Below are 23,918 nucleotides of genomic sequence, written 5' to 3' on the forward strand. Positions count from 1 at the left end.
TTTAACAACAGAAAAAAATGTCCATTTCAGTTGTAAAAAAAATCAGCACTACAATACCATGAGCATTAAACAGCTACAGTCTGGTACTTTGTTAGCATAAATGACGATTGAAATCCTATACGGAAGTAGCACAGAAATAATTGCATTTATGTATCTGCCCAATACATGCTGAAGGTTGCCATAGTGGGCAAAACACTAAATGGACCATAACTTTTATCAGTAAATGCTGGACATTAACCTATGTTAAAATAGATTAGAATGCTGCATGATCACCAAAGGGTTAATGTAAATAGTCTTTGTGACGTCACCATTTGTTTTGGTCAGGGCGATCCCTTGTGTATGTTGATATATGTTTCAAGAACAAAGTGGTATCATGGGGGAAGAAGCAAAGATGATTGTAATGCAGCTAACCCCCCCGGAAGTAAGTTCACCACGTCAGTACACAACAATTTCACATAATGCCTACACATCTTAAACTTCATTAAGAAACTCAACTTTTTTATTTATGGCTAGGACTGGGCCAGAATCCTTTACTGAGTAGGACTTTGCACCAGTCTAATGTCACCCACAAATTATGTAATAAAAAAAAAACCCGTGCATTTAACCGTCCTTTAATGTGGCTGGAAAGTAAGAAAAAAAAGTATCATTCAACAGGCAATAAGATTTGTCAGGATCAGAATACAATCAGAGTTACTTCCCATTTTGATAATTATATGATTTTGCTGGCTGCGTTGATTATGTGTGAAAGTAAACCACAGCCCACACTAAATTATATCATAATCAGCAAGCGAGTGAACATGTCGCTGAACAGTTTGTTAATAATACTCTAACAATGATATTACAATAATAATGCCATGCCAAAGCATGAAACAATGTTCAGCTTTAATTCAGCTTCAAACAATGCTCTCCGATTGAGTATAGCCCTTTATTCCGCGTATCTTTCGCAGTCTCGTCAATATCTCAGGGTGACTGTTGCTAGGATGCTTGGTAAAGAAGCGCGCACTCCAAAGCCATGATAGTTCATTCATTCGTTCATCCATCTATTCATTCATTCATTCATTCGTCTTTCTGTGTGTCAGTATTTCTGTCTAATGAAATATTTATGCAAGTAAAATACAATAAGAAGCGTTTATAAAACTCTACACTTAGCGACATTTGCCACGAACCCAAAACAAGAAGCATATTTAAACAGGACATTAAGTTGCAAAGCTATCTAAAACAAAAAGTACGTCGCGATCCGAATTAAACTACGAAAGGCAGTGTCCCAAAGCGTTTTTATAACCGAATGGTAAATGCAATGTACTAAGACTAGCAGTTCGATATTTTGAAACACAACATAACAATACTGTGAACCGCCTTTAAAGCTAACAATATATACTATAGCTATTACTCTAATCACACGTATATAGGCTGGATTTTAATAACAGATACATATGACAAAATACATCCACATCAGAGTTGTATATAACGGCAGGATAAGCAGCGTACGGATCTCCATCATCACCCACCGCCGTCCTGCTCTCCACACGCACAGTATCTCGCCTGCTTGTCTTTTTAACTTCTCAATAACTTTGCACACAACTCATATAAAGGCGTGGTAAATCCGGTTTTCACGCCATTGTTTTTGCATCACACCTAGTATTTCGTAAAACGATTAAATAGATGGGGTTAGGCTCGCTATTAGCCACATAAAAACGTGGTGTAAGGGTTGGGGGAGGGAAGGAGTGAGAGATTACGGTTAACGTGATGCTGAGCTGCTTTGTTTTTAACTGAGAGAAACTGCAACCAGCGTGGAACAAAAGTTTAACCTTTAGCGAGTGCTTTCCTGCTAGTATGAAAAGCATCTTACCTGATAAATAAACAGCCATCAAGTATATCCACAAAGTCGCTGGCACCGCCATGGTCACGCAGGCTGCGTTTCCCGAAAGCTCCCGATCGGATAGACGTGCTAAACACGGGCGATTTCTGCAGGCATTCAACTTCAGCTCAGAGGTACAGAATAATTGTCCTGGCCGGTGAATTGGAAATAAGTCGGAGTCCTCACACAGTCGAAACCGATACGTAGTGTAACTGGAAGATTTAAGGAATGGCTTTCTTCATAAATATATTTCTTACGGAGCCAGAAAGATTTATATGTTATGCCTTTATATGTTTTTTTTCGCTAGTCTGTAATGTCCTCCTTTTTGGGTTTACAGCACATAAACAATATGCACTATTTAACAATCCATGAGTTTACGATTTAATACCTATTCTAAATGCTCCACTCGAGAAGTTGGACTGTTGCTTTAACCAGTTCTGCTCTCTGCAATACAGAAGGGGGCGGGAGATAAAAAAAAATCGGAATTATGAAGAGTCAATCAAATTCCAAAAACGCTACAACAATTCATCACTATTTCCTTTGCTTTCTACGACACGAAAAAGTAATTCAAACATATAAAAGATAATTATACTTACTGAAATATTTACTTGCAAAGCACCGGAGTCGTTACTTCGTTTTGTTTTATTAGTTTAAAATGTTAAAGATCCATGATGCTGACTCCCTTCTTTTGAATATTGATATTTTTCGGCAACTTGACTGCAAAGGGACGGCGCTGCCTTTCCGCTCCTCCCGCCAGCGCTTTGACACTTTCCCGGTAAAAATGCTTGCAGCAGCCGAATTAAATCCTGGCCTATAAACTCAATCGCGCTGAAACAGTGTATCTAACATAAGTGATACAATGTAACTGACAACGGCGGAGGGAAGATCGGGATCTTATGACGCTAGATAAGGAGGAGCTTAGCTTGTAAGGCAGCGCAGGTAGGAGGATTCAATAACTGCTAATAAATGCTGAACTTACCGCTGTTTTCTGGTTGCACTGCAATAATCTAAAACCTACTTAGAGTTGTGTCAGTGCAATACGGAGAAGGGAAATAAGATAAACACCCTTTTGAGACTTTACGTGTTGCTATAAATTGCAAAGGAATTCAATGGTAATATTTCTATAGGCTATTGTTGTCACCTACAAATCAGTTTTACACCTTTAACGGGATATACAATGCAAATCAATATACGCTATTTTGGCGATTTTTTTTTTTGGTTTTCTAGGTTATATCATCTGCAGGCCCATTCTGAATTGAAGCATTGGGCAGATGAATTGGTAACAATTTTTAGTTTAACTTATAGGTTACTGCATGTTTAAGTTAAGGAGCGCCTAAAAATACAGCATTTAGTTACCTAAGCTAAAATACTTCAAATGCAACATTTTTGAATGGGTGAGTTTGCTTTATATAAAACTGTAATCATTTTATGGTTGCATATTTGTAAAGAAAAATATCTATTGTATATGCTACATTCATTATAGATTGTTACACTTACGGTAAATTACACAGAATCAAGTACATCGAAAATCAATGAGATTCGTCAAGATCGTGCAGAGTACCTTGTTTTGTCACTGCTCGATTTGTTCTTGAATCTAGAGTTATAATCTCCCTCATTGAAAGTAAATAATCGTTTTACGTGATTATTCTAATTTACTGGGCTACTTATATATAACACGTGACCTATAAAAATAACGACAAACTGAAACATATGGGATATTTTAGCTCTTGTACCAAGGAATATAAAGGCTATATATAGAGGATGTTCTCTTATACCGATAATCGACATAATCTATACACTTGTTTAAGCACGCGTTTTATGATATATATATATATATATATATATATATATATATATATATATATATATATATATATATATATATATATATATGTTCATGATGATCAGGGAGTTTTAGTTATGAACAGATGTCTTTGTTTAATGGCTTAAGTTTTGGGAGTGTATAACGTGATAGGCTTTTTATTTGCAACTCAATAGGAAACATCTCCCCCTAGTGGGCATTAGTAGATATAACGTTAATAGCAAAACTTTAAAATTTAGTTTTGGGCAGATCGTGTCATTAATACAACGAAGGGCATAGATTTGGGTATGGATCCTACCCATACTGTGGGCATACCGTGTGTGTTTAGGCGAGAGTGCCTGCATTTGTGTGCCTGTAATTGTGGCAGGTATAGCACATGAAATGGGTCACCAGGGGATTTTTCCTCTTTCCTTTCACCCCAAGAAAAGCGAAGTCAGTATACCAGATTACAACCACTATCAAAACATTCAGCAAGGGGAAAAGATGAATGACTGCTCTCTGCAAGTAATAAGTCGGTACAGTTGAGGAGACAAGGAACCGGTCGCGGCCCCAAGCCATTTGCCACATACAGAGATACAGAATGGCTAAAGCACATCAGACACACTGTGACAGAGCCTTATCCCTCATGGGGAACCTGAAGCATGGAGGTGCATGAGCAAAGCCAGACTTCGGCACAGAGGACTGCTGTGGCGTTCTGAACCTGATATATTAGTCTGTTCTTTAACGGAACATTGCAAAAAAAATAGCATGTTTTTTCATATTTTATTTTGCTTCAGAATTTGGTTTTTGTTCTACTTATTAGTTTACTGGAGTAATTTCTGACAAACAGAAAGCCTGGTTTGTAGTTATATGCACATGGGAATCTGGCTGTATTTTGTTGTGTATTGACCTGGCACCCAAAGTGAGAAGCCGGGTGTGAGGAACAAGGAGCAGATTACAGGTGAATGACCGGAGAGAGCGAGGGGGAGAGTTAGGGGTCAGGAGGTCACTGAGGAAAGGCGGTGCAGGGTCATGTGCTGCACTGAAGGCGTGGAGCAAGATTTTGAACTTGATATGGGACAGAACTGGTAACCAGTATACCATTGAAAGAATGGGAGTGAAGTGAGTGGAGTGCTTGTTAGGGTTGAGCAGAGTTCTGAATGAACTGAAGCCACTGTAAAGATGTGGCAGGAAGGCCAGTGAGAAGGGAATTATATCAATCAATACAGGATGTGATGAAAGCATGGACCAGTGATTGTACATCATTACTATGGAAATGGCCAAAGTCGAGCCATATTACCAAAGTGTTAAAATGTAATTTTGGTGATGGGTCAAACAATGGTCGCAGATTTATGATAACGGGACCTGGTTTACTGGGGTACTGACTGAGAAATCAGATGCTTTAGATCAGGGGTGTTGAACTCCAGTCCTGCGGGGCTGGAGCCCTGTGTAGCTTAGATCTTTCCCTGTTCCACCATAAATGATTAAGCTCAAGAGCTGTGTGGTAATTAGCACAAGGAATTGAGTCAGGTGTGTTAAATGAAGGGAAACCCAAAAATGTGCAGGGCTCCAGCCCCCCAGGACTGGAGTTTGACACCTGTTCTTTAGATAATGAGGATTTAGGACCTATGACTCAAATAATAATTGATACTTTATTGATCCCCATGGGGAAATTGTCTTTACACCTCCCTCAACTTGCTTTTGCAGAGTAAGCTGTCTGCAAAGGGCAGCCACTTGTTGGGGCGCCCAGGGAGCTGGGAGTTAAGGGCCTTGCTCAAGGACCAGCAGACGTGCTGAGGCTGGGTTTGAACCAGCGACCTTCTGATTACAGACACACAGGCTGAGCCCACTGAGCCACCTTCCGGTTCATCAGCATTTAATTTGACATTTAAAACTGAGGTCCTGATTCTCTGAGGCCATAAAAGGTCTCCGGGCATCTTTCGTAAGGGAAGGGCTGGTACCCAGATGCCCTAGCTAAAGCTGCCCACTGTGGCCCCATCTAATCTGGCCTCCTAATCATACCCTTTATCTAACTGGTGAATTCTCTCCTTCCCTGTCACCACCTTAGCTACAGTGTGGTGAGCGTACTGGTGCAGAATGGCTGCTGTTGCATCACCCAGGTGGGGGCTACACAGTGGGGGTGGTAGAAGTAGCTCCCCATTGTTTCTGTAAAGTGCTCTGGGTGTCTTGAAAGGCATTATATAAATGTAACTTTCATTCACATTAATCCTCAACCTTGTCAAGTTTTTTTTGTTATTAATATTATATTGTAATGTGTGTGTTTTTATGTATTGCAATGTTTGGCCACTTTGAATATTTTAAATTCCTTATATGGATGGATGGGAAATAATGTGGGAAATTAAATGAACAACTGACCTGAACAGCATGTGATCCTGAATGCAGCAGTATGGCTAACAACTATTGGTTGGCAGATTTCAGTCTGGGCAGAGGTTACGTGGCTCTATTTGCCCTTGTGTGATTATGAGTAACTGGCGCTCAAATATGCTCTGACATTGACTCAACTACAGTACAAACATTAAAGTACATTGTATTTCCCTGTAGAGCTTTAATTTAAGCAAATTATTAATATGAAAGCCCTTTTATTATTGAACAGTAAAAATACTAGGTAGCGCAGTACATGTGAATACAGTGACATAACATTTGCAGAATGTTACTCCCGCAGTTGTGATGACTGTATGGCTCTGTTTCGGGAGTGTGGGTTGTGTGGATTGTTATGCATGCGCTTTTTCCCCAAGCCACCCCTGCACATTGTAGCTGCGCGGCAGAGAGCTACATTGTATTTCTGCATGTCAAGGCTTTATATCACTACCCATTTCTGTCTGTGTTCTTTTTGTTTCTTGATCTCTGCCTCCCTTTTATGACAAAAGCCTAAGATTTTAATAAACGGGAGATTGTAGAGTACCAACCATATGTCAGTTCTACTTTTTCTACCACAAATGCTAGAACCCTTCAATTACGCAACACTCTGTGGGCATTGACCATTTCATGGATTGAGTCGGGATACTTCAGTGAACTGTCTGGCGGAGCGGAACGCAGTTACAGCCAGCCTAAAATGCGAACTCGACCAAATAACAATCTGTACAAATAAACTCAAGACCACAAAAGTCAATGCTGAGAATGACAATATTCAGGAGGACTTATCACATCCAGATCCGTACTTCGTTGCCAGTCAGCTTGCCAATGCCAAAAAGCCTGGCTTCCTGAGGTAGTACTCATAACAGATCTCCAACATTCCCACCACAGGTGGTCAGAAACTGGGACCAGTATAAGCCAGAGGCAGACATTTCAGGTGCAGAAAGTCAAAATCCAAACCAGGATTTTGTATCAACCGACCAGTTGAGTACTCTGTGACTCAACTGGTTGGTTGAAACAAAATCCTGCTTTGGATTTTGACTTTATGCACCTGAAATGTCTGCCTCTGGTATAAGCACAACACTAAGAGCTAAGCTACCTTTTGCACATTCTCACAAGTTCTTAGTGTCATGGAGCATGTGCCACTAAGCTTGGATGCTACTAGCGAACACTTTGATATCAGAGATGCTTCTGATGTCACTGCGTATAAATGCCACCCCCCCCCCCACTCCCCTTTCAATAAACCTTGTCCCTCAAAGGGGGGTTTGCACCCTCGTCTGCTCTGCCTCCTTGTCTGCCTCACAATACATCAATATGTATAAATAAAAATTACAAAAGAAGGATCTCTTTGAAGGTGTTGTCATTGTTAATTATTGTTAACTAATAAGAAATTAACCATAATTGTATTTTAATTGTTGTGTTATTTGGAAATCTTAAAATGGATTTGCCTCATCAGTACCACAATCATAAGTGACAACAAAGACTTGGTCCATGTTGTTTCCATGTTACATGTAAATTAAATGTGATAAACACAAGGGATTTGGGTGTAACTGTCAGTGTTGTAGATCTACGTACTATTTAGCATGTACAATATCAATTTATAATTTATATGTGGTAATATTCAATTTGTTAGTTCATTAAAAATAAAACTCGATGCTGTCAGAACAGTAACAATGTATTTCCTGGATGGCGCATCACCCCCCCCCCCCATCTAATCCCTGCTCCTCCCACACCTCCAGCATCCACGATCTGTGCCCCCCCTACACACTCTGCCCACCTTTCCAAAAAAGCATAATTTACTGCTCAACTGTGTGTGACTTGTCTCAGTGTCGTCCAGTTCACTAGATCTGTGTGTCCTTTTATGTGCCACCACTAAGTGACACTGCTTCAGTTTCATTGTGGTGTGACTCAATATGAAATAGGCTGCAGATATGCTGCTAGGAAGTTTGAAAAAGAACCATCAAATAATTTTTGAGTTACTGTGTTCACAAGGGTCAAGCATCCTCTGCAGCCACTCTTTCCTTCCTTTGCTGCCACACAGCGCTGCTGCTTCAATTTTGGTGGGAATGATGCAGGTCCCAGATCATCACCTATACAATGTCGCTGTGAAGTTTGAAAAAGTCGCATTAAATAGTTATAGAGTTACTGTGTTCCCAATAAGTGTCTACTACTGTATATTCACCCTTCCTTTTGCTTCCACTAAGTGGCATTGCTTCAGTTGCGGTGTCATTTGTATCAAGATTTGATCAGGTTCAAATATTAAACCTCACAATGTGTCTGCAAAGGTTGAAAAAGATTTGTGAAATGCTTTTTGAGTAATCAAGCTAATGAGATCAAGGGTCTGATGCAGGGTGATGCTGCTTTAATTTTGGTGTGATTTGTCTCAAAATATGACCGCATGGATGTGTGTGAATAATTATCTTCAAAAGCTCTGCTATAAATCCCAACAAACTTAAAACCCAAAATGATTTTTCCATATGTAGGCTGTCGTACACTCACGTCAGTCAGCAGAAACATTTTATTGATCTGTAATAAGATACAGATCTTACTATGGGCTGTTTTTTGATTAGTGGCCACTGGATATCAAGTGCTTAAGCAGGTGATTCTACAGAACGGTATCTGCAGATCTTTCATTTAACACTGAAGCTTCAAATGATGAGCCAAAGAAAATTAACTTTATGTGGGGGTGGCCCAGGTAATGACCTGGATGATCCTGGTGAGTCAAAATTCAAAGCTGGTGAGTGCATAAGAGACAGACCAGCTACATGAAAACACCAAACACCTGTAATACTGCGCTATTTCTTTAGGTTCCATTTCATTCATACCGTTTCCTTTTCTAAACAACTCTGGACCAGCCTTGAATTACAGTCCGTGCTTTCAGAACATTTTATGCGGATTACAAAATAATACCAGTGTTGATGCTCCCATTTACGATTTGTGAATTAAATTTCCCTTGCATGAAAGTCACTGAAGGGATATTTGTATGGGCAAAAAAATCATCCCAAGGCAATTTGTAATTCTAGGGCACACTGGCTCCCACTCTGGTTTCACACCCCCAGGGTTGTGAGAAGGGGTCCTTTGAAAACCCCTCCCTCTGTCAACAATTTTTACCATCATGACCCCCCCCCCCCCCCCCCCCACCTCGCTGGCCGCAACTACACCATCATAGAAAACAGTGTTTCGGCCGTGATATATCAAAAAAATATAGTACAGTGGATATAAGGCACCACTGATATTTCTCATTAGACATGATGTCACAATTTAGGTGAAAACGGGGGAGCAGCATGCTAATTATATTCCATTTTTATTCTGCGCTATTAATATTTCCTCCCGACCCGTTTAGCTTTGCCAGAGTTTCTTAAAATACCACAATACTTTCAATTGGTTTTTGGAAAAGGGGCAACATGTGATGGTAAGATCTGTTGCATTAATCAGAACATGAAAGAATGAAGGCAATACTCATTACTGGGAACCTTAGACCGTCACAGGAAAAGTAAAAAATCATACACTAAATCCACAGAAATAATGCTTCTGTCTTGTTGTTGACTAATATAACCATAACACAATTTTCAGAATCAAACCGAATATATACAGTATTCAGGACTGGCATCAAATGATTCTGTGGGTCCTCTGTGAAGAACATCTACAGCCTATGATATCGAGGGTCCCCTGTCCACTGAGCCGGCATGTTCTGGATGGCCACCAGGAATCAGACTGTGCAGGGCTGCACCCAGGAGAGGGGTGAACAATGGAGGATGGAGCTGGGTGCAAAGTACAGGTCATGGAGGCATGAATGAGGAACCAAAACAATGTTCACTGGGACCTAAAGGGTGATGAGTGGTAAGCAAGGCCTAGATCTGCACAAAGAGACAGAAGTAGGAGACCAAGACAGTCGAGAGTGAGCCATAGAACATTGAAATATGCAATACTGAGGAGTCTCCTCATGTTAGCAGGTGGCGTGTAGCTCAGAGGTTAGGGTTCTGTGCTCTTGTCTGGAAGGTTGTCAGTTAGATTTAGCGTTAGAGCCAGCAAAGTAATCATATAGCCATTGGGCTTTGAAGAAGACCTTTAACCCAAAGTAGTCCAGTGGCCTGTACTACGAAGCAGGGTTACTGGTTTATCGGGGTAACTTGTTGGATTTAAGGTACCACAGTTTAAATGGACTTCATATTCATTCACTTACATTTTGCCCAGACTACCTTAAATCCGACAAGTTACCCCGATAAGCCAGTAACCCCGCTTCATAGTACAGGCTGCAGGGATAATCTAGTTCTCTAACCCCAAACTTTCCTCAATTGTATATCACTTTGAAGAAACAATGCTCTAAATGTTGTATGGAGTTCGTACCTCTGATGTGAACAGAATACAGGCAAAAACTAGTACTAATAGAGAGGTAAGGAGCACACACTGATTACACCACACGACAAACCACCTCAGGGATGAGAACCTGAGTGTAGCCGTGCAGCAGGTGATACCTCAGCACCACACTAGTCCAAATAGACCAGCGTGAGTTTTTTTCACAGTGGCTGGAGTGCCAATCCTGCCACCAACCCCCAAGTTTTCCCCTGTAAGTTGGAGGACCTCCTTATAGGGCTGGATGTACTGTAGATTAACGTCATACCCAGGATGAAGCAATTGCAGATTATGGGCCTTGTGCAAGGGCCCAACAGAGTAGGATCACTCCAGGCATTTATGGGATTTGAACCAGCAACCTTCCAGCTGCTGGTACAGATCCCTAAGCTCAGATCCACCACTCCACCAGTAAGTACTAATACATAGTTCATAAATTTACCTTAGAATAATCAAATGTGCTTGTTGTGTTTACCAGCTGTTCCCGATCGTTCATTTATTTAGTCCGCGTTTCCGTTTGTTTCCCCAGTACGGTCATTGTTATGTCAGCCCGTTTTGTGTGTTGTCATTCTATTTTTGCTTGCCTTTCCTTTGATTAAACCCCATGTTCCTCGATTCCTGGTCTGCACTCCGGGCACTAATCGCCATGACAGAATGACTGGACTCAACAGAAAGACGCCTCACCTCACAGAGGACGCATATCTCATACTTACCGATGAGGTAATCTATTGGCTCCAGCAGCCTGAGGTAAGGGAGAACCCAGCTGCCAGAGCCCTTGCTTTCCATGCCCGGGACATCCTGGAAGGAATCTCCCCACCGGATGACGCAAGCCAGGCAGAAGTAGCGTGGCAGTACCTGGCGCAGCTCAGAAGCAGGGCAGCAGAGAGCATGAGCAGGCAGGTGTTCTTGGACTGCGGAGGGCTTCTTCTTTCGCCGTCCGGGCAGTCCGAAGTCCCCGTCGCCCCTGCTGTCTATGCCCCACGAAAGACGCGGAAATGTCGCAAACGGGGGGGGCGTGTCCGACGCCCTTCTGGGAGCTCTTGCTTCGCCGATGACACCCGAGGTCTCTGTTGATGCCACCCTCCTCGCACATGACTCCCCTGTGCCTGCAGCCTCACCTGCGCCTGAGACCCTGGCCAGAAGGTTTATCACCCTCCAGGGTCTGTACTGGCGGGTGATGGGGGAACCAGCGGTGTGAGATTCCCCATGGGGCTACCACACTCCTGGAATGGCTCCGTGGGGAATTAGCTGCAGTAACCCCAGCGTCTCCACCCCAGCAGCTGGATAAGGCGGAGAAGACCCTGAAGGAGCTGCTCCACTTGAGGACGGAGCAGACTTCCCCAGCAGGGAATAACGTGCCCACGCCTGCAGCGCCCCCCAAGGTACCTGTGGTGGTGGTTCTCGTGGCGCCCCCTGCAGGTCCCGCTTCGTCGTCCGAGGTCCTGGCAGCACTGCCGGTCAATGTGCAGGCTCCTGTAGTTCCTGCAGCGCCCGCTGCTAAGGCACAGCCGCAACCACAGTGGTTCCCGTGTCTGCGGCTGTGTTCCCCGATCAGCTCCCACTGATTCCTGTGCTCCCTGCAGTGCCCCCAGTGACCCACGCAGTGCCCCCCTCGGCCCCAGCGGCCCCCGCAGTGTTCCTCGTAGCTCCAGGTCCTGCGGCTCCTGCTCTGGTGCCTGAGGCCCCCGCGTCCGTGGCTCCTGCTCTGGCGCCCGCTTCCGAGGAGCAGGTCCAGTTTCCACCCCCAGGCGAGCTGAGCCACCCAAGGTCCCGGCCCTGGCTCCGCCCACGCCCGAGGTCCCGGCCCTGGCTCCGCACATGACACACCTGTCGGCTCCAGTCCCGGCGGTCGACACGCCGCCCCACGAGGGCCTCACCCCGGCGGCCAAGGGTCCAGGCTCCACGGCCCCGGCGGCCGACGCACCGACCCACGAGGGTCCAGACTCCCTGGTCCCTGCAGCCGACGCACCAACCCACGAGGGTCCAGTCACCCCTGTCCCTGTTCCCTCGGCCTCAGTCCCCCCGGTCCCGGCTCCCTTGCCTTCAGTCCCTGAGGTGGTCCCTGACGACCTAACCCCCGCTCCTTCCTCCACAATGGAGTCGGAGGAGGAGCTGGAGTGGGACCCCTCTGGGATCACCTTGACTGTGCCTGTGGGCCCCTCCAGGGGGTCACCACCACCACAGGCGTTTCGTCAGGGTGGTTCACGGCTGGGTAGCTGCCTCTCGGTTTCTCAGAAAGGAAGGGGGCACCGACATCGGGGTAAATTCCCGAAGCCCCCCTTCCTGCCCCAGGCTCCGGCTAGGCGTTTGGCCCCGGCCTCACCCAGGGCACCTGGTCAGCTGGCCACGACCCAACCGCCGCCATCTCCTCAACAGCCTGCGGGTCCCTCGCCCGCGGCTCTCCCCTCGGCTCCCTCCTCGCGCTCTCCACCAACCACTTTGCCTGCATCCTTGCCAACTCCAGCCCCTGTTCCGGTCCCGCAGAAACCTGCTTCCCCAACATGCCCTACCTCACGCCCTCCGAGGGTCCCCTCTGCTCCCCATTGCCCTTTGCCATTAGCTTCCTTGCCCCCTGTGTTCACTCCCCGTCCTGTTTCACCGTCATTCCCCTTCAGTTCCTTTGTGCCCTCCATGTATACTCCTCGTCCCTCTGTGCCTTTGCTCCCCTCTGCTCCCCTTTGTGCCCCCTGTGGTTCCCCCTCGTCCCTCAGTGCCCTCTGCTCCCCTTTGTGCCCCCTGTGGTTCCCCCTCGTCCCTCAGTGCCCTCTGCTCCCCTTTGTGCCCCCTGTGGTTCCCCCTCGTCCCTCAGTGCCCTCTGCTCCCCTTTGTGCCCCCTGTGGTTCCCCCTCGTCCCTCAGTGCCCTCTGCTCCCTTTGTGGCCCCTGTGGTTCCCCCTCGTCCCTCAGTGCCCTCTGGTCCCTTTGTGGCCCCCATGTTATCTCCCCACCCCTCTGTGCCTTCATCTTTGGTTGGTCCCTTTGTGCCTCCTGTGTCTCTTCCGAGTCCCTGGATGCCCTTGTCCCCTGTTTTGTGTGTTGTCATTCTGTTTTTGCCTGCCTTTCCTTTGATTAAACCCCGTGTTCCTCGATTCCTGGCTTCCTGCACGTTTGTCTGCGCTCCGGGCGCTAATTGCCATGACAAGAAGTTTTCATGGAGAAAAACAGCACAGAATGCAGTAGGCCAGCATGACTAATACAAACTCCATCCACTTTATCAGGCTTATATTAATATTCAGTGTTTAAACTTGAGATAACCTCCCTCTGTCGTGTTTTTTTTTTTACTTTCTCAAGAGCCGTGTCAAATTTGTACTTTGTCTTTTTCTTAAGATAATAAAAGAAATAGTGGGAAGGCTGATAATAATAATCCACATATACTGCCATTTGTCTTATCTACTGTTTTTAAAATAGAGATTCATTCAGATAAAATATTCAGGAGATTTAGTTTAATGTGTCTTTTCATGGTTTGAAAACTACAAAGGGATTATAAACTCTTATGAAGAATTGGTCAAGCATGCCTCACCTGCAGCACAGGTCTGTCCACAATCAGTCCATCCAATTATGAATTATAATATTAGACTTAAATGTTCTGATTTAAATACAGTATTATACCATTACAGATGCGACCAAAAGTATCGATAACCATCCACTTTTTAAAAAAAAGAATCATAATTTTCTGGGAAATAAATTGAAACTGAAAATAAAGTAATTGCCATCCACCAGTCTTTATTCCATAAAGCAGGAACTTTTGATTTATGACATAACGTAATATTGTAACTAATAAAACAAAGGAAAATGACATGGACAAAATAATTGAGACCCCTAACCTATCATTTTGTGACAATGACTGCAATCAAGTTCTTTCTGAGGCTCTGATTGTGACTTCTGCTCTTCTCAACCACTAATTTGGCCCTATCTTCCTGAGCAATCTGCTCCAGTTCACTTAGGCTTGATTGATTCCTTCTACCAACTGCGAGTTTCAGCTCTTTCCATAGATGTTCAAATGGATTCAGATCAGGAATCACAGCAGGCCGTTTCAGGCCAGTCCAGTGTTCTCTTTTCAACCTTTCTTGGGAGCTCTCAGATGTATGTTTTGGGTCATTATCCTGCTGGAGGACCTATGGCCTGAGACTGAGATGAGCTTTGTAACACTGGGCAGAGTGTTTCTAAGACCTGGCAGTGTATTTCTAACACCGGGAAGTGTGTCTCTAACACAACGAGCAGTGTGTCTCTAACACAACGAGCAGTGTGTCTCTAACACAACGAGCAGTGTGTCTCTAACACAACGAGCAGTGTGTCTCTAACATTGGCTGTTACCTTCTTCCTGTCCTGTTCAGACAGCTCTCAGCTTTTCCTTCGCTTGTCCATACTCAGTGGGATGCACACAATGACTGAGTGACTGATTATAAGGTTGAAATCACCTGTGATGCTAATTAAAGTAAATAGTCTGCTTGAGATATCAGTACATCTCAATTAATTGGTCTAACTTGTAATGAGTCCCGATAATTTTGTCCATGACATTTTCACTTACTTAACTATTTACAATAATATGTTAAGTCATAAATCAAAAGCAAAGTATCTACTCTGTGGAATATGGAATAAAGAATGGGGTATGTCAATTACTTTGGTCAGTTTCAACTTATTTCACAGAAAATTCTTTTTTCAAAAGTGGAAGGGTACGAATAATTTTGGCCATGTCTATGTATTATTGTATTAAGTCATAGAATATGTAAATCACTGATTTTCCCAAAATATTTCAAAGTGAAGGTTTATGTTTGTTAGGGTAAAGTTCATGATTTCTGCATTATGGCGGTGAAGCCCATTATATTCAATACAAATCATGATAAATGCATATTTTTGTTCTAACAAAAACTAATCATTTAATGTCTCCATTACAATTAGTTTCTTCTGAAACATTGCTGAGGACTTTTTTTATAAACATAATTGGACCTGCAGCATCATTCTTAGTTGATCTGATGTGGTAACTGGATTGTTTTTTTGCATGTAGACGCAGACAATTATCTGCTCAATTAAACATAATTGACTTGTATGAATTGATTAGAACATCTCACATATACTGCAATTGACAAGAATGATGGTGATTAACACCTGTAGAATGCAATCTGCAATTTTGATTACAAAGAAAAACATCCAAAGTGGAAATAGAAAACCTTAGACATAAATCTAAATTAGCTGATACACAGCGATGGATGAATTCTGGAGAATATCTATACATGACTAACAAACTGAAAAATGGAAGAACAGAAATTGCGATTTCACTGTGGGGGTGAAAGGGGTGTACATCCCTTAAAACGTAAACCTACCTCCAAAACATGCCATCTGCGTGGACATAAACTACAAATCATTTTAAAAGATGCAGAAATGCGTCAACAAAATATGTAGCAAGATAGACATCTCACCCAAACCAGCCATTATCCTTATCAGTAACGCATAGCTGGAGACCTTCGGAGCCGGATAACAGGAATTCTCTTTTGCTGGGCTGTTTGAAAATGAATGTCCATTAATGGCTTTTCAGGCATGTAATCTGCATAAAGAATACATTCCGATATGTGATTGCAAGTAGCTTTAAAGAAATTTCAAATAAAAGAAGTGTACGACAAAACAGGATGTCAGCACTGACGATGTGACCTGCCAGGCTAGAGATGTATCTGAGACTCTGTATGTGTGTGTGTGTTTGTTTGTGTGATCAAATGTCCCCCAATATGTAATAAAAACCTGTTTTTTTACGTTGTGGGGACCATTTTCAGGTTCCCACAAAGATCTGTGACTGCAATCAAAAAACTAAAAATGCCAAAAGACATATTTTGTTTGGTTATTTATGGTTAAGCTTAGGGCTGGGTAGGGGTTAAGGTTGCCATGTTGGGATTAGGGTTTTCCCCATAGAAATGAATGGAGAGTCCCCACAAGGATATAATTACAAACCTGTGTGTATGTGTGTGTGCCAGCAGCAGCAAGCCAAAGACCAACACACCACCAGCAGCATAAGGCATGAATCAGGAAGGACGCACCATAACAATACTCACTGGTGTTCTTATCGACACTGAAACCGATCTGTTGTTCTAATAAGAGCTCAAAAGGGGGATTAACAGGGAGGGATGCCACCATCCCACTACATAGCTAAGGGGGGTTTTGTTTTGTAAATAATGACATCTATACACCAACTTTCGTTAATGCAGTAGCATGTACCTGCCCTTCTTTTATCTCCAATACATCCATCCAACAAATGTATGTGTTTAGTGTGTCTCTAGCCAATGCCTCCATCCCTCTAAGGCTGGCTAATTGGCAAACAGCTCTCAGTTACTAATATCATGGCTGCCATCTATGGATAACTTTACTGGGTGACCTGTTTTTTGGACAATACCATCCTCACACCAACATCTTTGGCATACACCTCCACAAGAAAAGGCTGGGAGGCGTCAGGCTTGGCCGAGATCAGATCTGTGGTGAGGAGTTCCTTTAGCGTGAAGGTGGATGTCCACTGAATTGGACAATAAGCTCAGCGGAGGATCTCAGTCATAGGACACACTGCATCGCAACTTTTCAAAATAAAAGCCTGGAAGGTGGAGAGAGCGTTGAGTAATCCAAATGGCATAACAACATACTCATAGAGTCCTATAGTGGTATGGAATGCAGTCTTCCACTATGTTCACTATGTCCTATTACTCACAAAACACTTCTCTCCAATTCCAGTATACGGGCAGGATCTCTACCTCAATAACCTACTGTGAGGTTTCAAAATGAGTTGCCCCTTTAGTTCTCCAGCTTGTCAGTCTATTATTGGGTTGAGGCGTCTCTATCAACACTGGCCAGTATCTATCAAGATCACAGAACACCATCAAACAACCATAGAGGTCGTTCAGATCATCTGAGACTGAAGTGTCTACAGAGATACTGGATTTTATCTTGGGTAACAATTTACTTGACGGGGCACAAATGCTTAGTAATAACTTTGAAGTACAAATTATGAACAAATATAATTGCTACTTGAGATAAACGATGCACCAGGATTCATTAATGATGAGCAAACGCGATCAGTATCTCACTTGTGTTATTCATTACTTGTTCCTTCAGTAGTTCACAAAGGTTTACAGAATTAACAGATATAGTAACAAATATAGAAACTGCTTGAGTTAAAAGATGCGTCACGTTTCATTAATAATGAATCAGCATAAGATCAGCATCTAACTAAGTTTGTGGTTAATTAACACATAAGTAATAGTATAATACTGTATTATTTGTGGTACCTTATTTTGTAGTCCAGTAGTAATATTAATATATTGCCTGATTTGCCAGAGTCTGGACAGAGGTAGGCTTTGAATCACTGCCCTAGGTACCTTTGTCCAGTGTGTTTTGTTCCCTTGTGGGGCATGTAGCATGTTCAACTTAAGCAGTCTGCATTTTTAAAACCCCCAGCTACAATGAAGCCCGTATCAGGATGAGATGCCACAAGTTTGCTTATAATTCAGTGCTGGTCCTTCAGTGCTAGACTATACTCCGGCTGAGGCTGAATGTAAACAGCTGCGATGAAAACCGCGAGAATTCTCAGGGGAGTTAAAAAGGGTGACACTTGATAACCAAGTGTTCCGGAGATGGTGAGTAAAAAGATTATATAATGTCCATATCCAAGCACCAGGAATTGTTAATCAAACGGCACACTCCACCTCCTGAGGCAGAGGCAGAATTTCCATCTATTCAATGCCGGGAGAAACCCGAAGCTTGTATTGCATGTCAAGGATTGATGAGGACAGCCAGCTTTCAGTGAAAATGAACACATTGCAATTTTATTTCTGTCCCAGTGGTGTGACAGCCATGTAAGTAAGTCACCCAGCTTGTTTTCTAGTGACTGTACATTAGTCAGAAGAGCATGAGGTAGCAGGATGCACCAAATCTGTGCTTTTCCTGCATGGAACAATAAATAACAGTAAATACATGGGTTCCGTATCATTTCTAGTGTCTCTGATATTATTCATTTGCTTCTCCTCTATTAATTAAAGCATACCCGAATGGTCACCGTGTTGACTCACATCAGAGAGTACTAAGGGTTGACTGTTTGTGCTCCCTGAGCTAACAACTGGATCCAGCCCAATTTCTAAAATAACTAAATCTAGCTGTTGTCATGTCAAAGTTTGTGTACTGTCTAATGCTAATGGAATTAGCATACTAAACTAGGCAGCTAATTAACAACGGGCATACCTTATTCAGCATCCCGGGCACCTTGAATTAATTCCATATGTTCTGTCTGCAAATATTGGTACATTGACAGTAGGTTTACTTATGTACGCCAGGGGCGGAGCCAGACCTTGCACAATGGGGTTGCCAGATTAGACTCAATGATTTACCGCCGGTGGCAATGAGGCAATATTTTGCCAACTGGAGGCAAGGCCTCTGGTATACTTTTGCTGATCACGAGCATTATCAACACGTTGGGCAGCTCTGGTTCAGAGAATTAAATGCTCCAGTTTTCGTTTTTATTTTTTGGTGAGGGGTGGCAGCTGGGATGCCCATGTATTTACTGGGGGGGGGGGGGGGGGCATGGCCAACTCCATCTACTCCTTAGATCTACCCCTGGTGTTTGCAGTGAAATACATTTTCCTTCACTTGTAACCTAAAGTGATAGTCTTGCTAGGATCCACATTCGTGTTGCCTGATTGTACCACCATTGTCACCATAGTAGAATAATAATTATTGATCCCGGTGGGGAAATTCTCTTTATGCCTCCCCCCAACTTGCTCTCTGTAGGTGAGAGCGAACTCACTGCGAAGGGCAGCCACCCATAGCAGCGCCCAGGGAGCTGGGGGGGGGGGGGGGGGGGTTAGGGCCTTGCTCAAGGACCCGCAGACGTGCCAAGGCTGGGCTCAAACTGGACACCTTCTAATCATAGTTACTCTGCTGACCTTTGTCTCCTCCAGCTTCCTCTTCTTCCTCTTCCTTCTCTTTTCCAGTCTTCTACTTCTTTGAAATGAGATGTTTTAACCCCACTATTCTGATTTGGCCACATACATTAAAGGGTGAGGAAAAGATTAAATAAGAGAAATAACACTGAAGTCTTTCATGACGCAGGTCAGCGGGACATTCAATTTCTATTAAATTACACTTTATAAAATTGGCTGTCATGCATATTTATCTTATACACCAAATAAAAAGAAGAAAGAGATTTGGTGCATTTTTTCTCTGAATATACTGCTGTAAGCCACAAGACAACTGGAAACCATTCAAATTGAACATTATTTCAGAAAGAGAGGTTGCTGACACATGAAAGTCGGCTAACGAAAGCAGCAGAGAGGTATCCACTTAAAAGTCACTCCATCTGCAATGTTAGGTCAGATCAAGTTCATGTTATTAATAGGTTCCCTAATTCACAGTGCTGATGTTCTTGGCAGTTTCTTTGACAGTCATTACCCAATGGTGGTGGAGATATAAATCTGCAGATCTGATCGGTCAGCTGTCAGAAGGGGAAATGACAGAGTTTGCAGAAGCCTGAGAGATTTGATACATAAGTATCATTTTGACAGTAGCAGAAAATGTAACGTATTGTATTATGCATTGAATTCCAAATCTGAAATAGCACACACCTCACACATTTAGGAACAAAAGCGATATATTTTCCCTTTGCATGAGGTGATTGTTATAATAAGTAATGAAACACTGATTTCTTTTTATTTTCAATAATATCAAGTAATAAATTATGTGACCATCGCCAGCTAAACAGTACTTGGAAGAAGCATGCAGCATATCTAGGTGCCCATATTGATTTCAGTCTTTTTGTACATTTGCCTGTCATGTAAATTTAGGACAGGGGAGCAAAAAATGAATTTGTATTGTTTACGTTGACTCAGATTGTCACTTGGTGACTTTGTCACAGTCATTGCAGTAATTCAAAAATGCATTTGTATACATTATGAGAATAGTTATGCATCAGTTTTGGAAGAGTACTATACACTGTGGAAGTTCACTGCTTTTTATATAGTTTCAATTAGTATACAGTATCTATGACTATGCCTTCTATTCAATGACCTAAAGCACCTTGTCATGTCTTGTCACATGATCTTGTGTTAATCACAGTTTTTATTGATTTCCTTATTATTGGATTTCTATTCATTTCACTGTGTTCAACCACAGGAAACATCACCATGAAATACATTGTATTTTATTAAATGATAAAAATGTGTATAAATCTTATCAATGATTATGACTCAAATTTATGATTATTGATTCAATGCTGCTATTTTATCGACAAAGCTCAGTATCACATGGGTGACCTTAATGACTCTCAGTGTCACTTTCAGAGATATTGTTTTGTATATTTCATTTGTGCGGCTCTGTGGTTTCGGAGTGACATGACAGTTATGAATTATAAGACAGAATTATGGTCTGATATTTCTACCCCTAACCCCCAATTAAATTACAGATGTGTGCTTTAGGGCTCAAATGAACATGAAACTCCAGTTCACCTAGACACCAGCAAAAACATATGTAACATCCATCCATCCATTTTCTCCCGCTTATCCGAGGTCGGGTCGCGGGGGCAGCAGTCTAAGCAGGGAAACCCAAACTTCCCTCTCCCCGGCCACTTCATCCAGCTCCTCTGGGGAATCCCGAGGCGTTCCCAGGCCAGCCGAGAGACATAGACCCTCCAGCGTGTCCTGGGTCTTCCCCGGGGCCACCTCCCAGTGGGACATGCCCGGAACACCTCACCAGGGAGGCGTCCAGGAGGCATCCCAATCAGATGCCCGAGCCACCTCATCTGGCTCCTCTCAATGCGGAGGAGCAGCGGCTCTACTCTGAGTCCCTCCCGAATGACCGAGCTCCTCACACTATCTCTAAGGGAGAGCCCAGCCAGTAGATAGATAGATCGACTGGTAAATAGAGAGCTTCGCCTTTTGGCTCCTTCTTTACCATGACAGACCGATGCAGTGCCCGCATCACTGTGGACACCGCACCGATCCGCCTATCGATCTCCCGCTCCATCGTCCCCCCACTCGTGAACAAGACCCCGAGATACTTAAACTCCTCCACTTGGGGAAGGACCCCATCCCCGACCTGGAGAGAGCATTCTACCCTTTTCCGGCTGAGGACCATGGTCTCGGATTTAGAGGTGCTGATTCTCATCCCAGCCGCTTCACACTCGGCTGCGAACTGTCCCAGCGAGAGCTGAAGGTCACGGTCCGATGAGGCCAACAGGACCACATCATCTGCAAAAAGCAGAGACCTAATCCTGAGGTCACATATGTAACAGTGAGTTCCAAACTTCTGGTAATAAATAAGTATAAAATGCGCACTGGATTATGGTTCATCACCAAGTGGCTTAAAATTTAAATTATACAGAACATGGAGAAGAGTCATTGCACTGCAATCTGTACCAGGTCTCAAATCCGCTCAGGGTCTAATGATATAACAGATCTAATTCAGCAAATAGATACAGATACTGTTATATGTTATCTCTATTAATATAACAGCTATGGTTAGAAAAAAAGAAAATGATCAACACGTTTCAAAACCAGCAAAAGAACATTTAGTGTAGCAAACATCCAACCAGAGGAATATGCCAGTACATGCCTCACATGCTCAGTGACGCCAGTTTGCTTCACATCATGACTCTGGCTGTGTTTTCCCCATATTCCTGCAGTTCGAAAACATTGTTCTAGGTGTCTCTAGATTGTCTATAGATTGTGTGTGACAAAGGGAGTCTGCCCTGCGATAGACTGGTATCCCATCCACGGGGGTCCCCACCTTCTGTCCTGTGCTGTAAACAGTCTATCCATGGATACATGGAACACAATGTCCAGATTACTGGGATCAATCGAAGGATGCAGCCCCTGAATTGAGATACAGCCAATGAGAGCTTCATGGATAGTTGTTGTTTAGGCAATGTTGATTGGACAGATAGACTCACAGTCAGATATTTTAAACCCGACTGGAATATGGGCTTCTCTGCATGGTGATTGGGTGACGTCTCGACAAGACAGAATAAAACTACCAATAACATTAATGCTCACATGTGACAAGTTACAAATGCTCTCAGTGGTGTTGGCTCGCAATACCCATTCATGCTATCGCATGCAGGGGCACAGAAGCATTTCATTGTGACCCACAGTGACAGTCTCTCGTTTCGTATGTCATCAATCGCAAGTGGCATTTGTTAATATTGCAAATAACGTCATTACCATTGCACTTTTGAGTTTACATTTAAGAAGCTGACCAATTAAAAATACTTAATAAATACAATTAAATTAAATTGTAAAGTTATATTTGAAAATGTGACGTGTTAGTTATATCAGTGTGCAATAGTAATTTATGGTAAATGTATTTCCTATATTTTTACAAATGTATTTATCTGGATGAATGACTGGTTGGTATCTCTCATCATGCATCCCCTAGGAGAAAAGCCTAGAGTTGCCTATGATCACAAGACATTCAGGTTCTGATAGAATAGCTTTTAAAGGCAAGAATATCTCAGTATTCCTCAGTCAGTAAAGGCAGGACCATGACTTATCAGCCCTGTGAAATGTTCCACAGCCAATCAGAAAGTTTCAGATAACTGATGCATGACACAGCATTGCCTGGAGGAAACTGGGAAACTGAAACAAAGTGCTTGAATGCCCTCTCCTGGTGCAAATGCATTACTGCATGCATAAAGAAGAGGAGAAATGCAGTGCTTGAGTGCCCTCTGCTGGTGTGAATGCATTACTGCACGCATAAAGAAGAGGAGAATTGCAGTGCTTGAGTGCCATCTCCTGGTGAAAATGCATTACTGCATGCATAAAGAGGAGGACAAGTTGCATTATAAAACTTAAGTTGTCTTGAATAACCTAAGTTATTTATTACACATACATAAAACAAATATCTGCCTAAATATGGATCCATGGTGGTTCACTTATTTTATCGGTTCATGCTCTGAAAATGCTCTGAAAATTCTGTCCATTATCAGTGCTATGCAAACACATTAACGAATGTCTGTGTGTAGTTCTGTGCAGTAAAGAGACATTTATTTATGATCCATCTCTGCTATTTCTAAAATGTGTTCTAGTATAAATTCTAATCAGCAATCATTGTCCAGTGTGGTTTTAATGTTCTGCGGTTAAAATTTACAATTTGATACCATGATTAAATGACAAGTATTTACAAGTTATTCGTATAAACTTTAAGTTTTTTTTTTTTGTAACTTACGTCAGTCATGGAGACATTTTGAACAGAGATTAATATCGAATTCTCTATTGATTTCATATGCTTAGATCTGAGCTGAAATTCAAGAAAATTCTCTGCACCAAAAAAAGAAAAAAAAAATCAGATTTCATTCAAATATCAGTTTTGACTTACTTGCCATCTAAGCTGCTTATTTGGAGAAAAAATAAAACATAATTTATCCTATAACATTATCATGCAAACTGGGCTTCATGATGAAACAATACCATACACTTTTCTCTTACAAATTTTATATAATCCCTCTTAATCATTAAATTGTTTAGATTCTTACTCAAAATCTTATTCAACGTAGCTCATATTTCACTGAAATTCTCTG

At 42.7% G+C, this 23,918-nt stretch overlaps 1 protein-coding gene across 2 annotated transcripts in view; it reads right to left on the minus strand.

Moving 5' to 3' along the window:
- Nucleotides 1-2,786, minus strand: part of LOC111837966 (nectin 1b-like) — a 147,610-nt gene extending 144,824 nt beyond the window's left edge. Inside the window, exons 1-2 of one of the 2 annotated variants that reach the window (XM_072702450.1) lie at nt 2,455-2,786; nt 1,850-2,302 (exon numbers count right to left, since the gene is read on the minus strand). In XM_072702450.1, coding sequence (XP_072558551.1) covers nt 1,850-1,901 — 52 coding nt within the window. In that variant the 5' untranslated portion in view covers nt 1,902-2,302; nt 2,455-2,786. The remainder of the gene's footprint in view (nt 1-1,849; nt 2,303-2,454) is intronic. The other variant, XM_023800462.2, reaches the window with a different exon arrangement.
- Between the last annotated feature and the right edge of the window lie 21,132 nt (nt 2,787-23,918).

This window comes from Paramormyrops kingsleyae, chromosome 18 (genome assembly GCF_048594095.1).
Source record: "Paramormyrops kingsleyae isolate MSU_618 chromosome 18, PKINGS_0.4, whole genome shotgun sequence".
Classification (NCBI taxonomy): domain Eukaryota; kingdom Metazoa; phylum Chordata; class Actinopteri; order Osteoglossiformes; family Mormyridae; genus Paramormyrops; species Paramormyrops kingsleyae.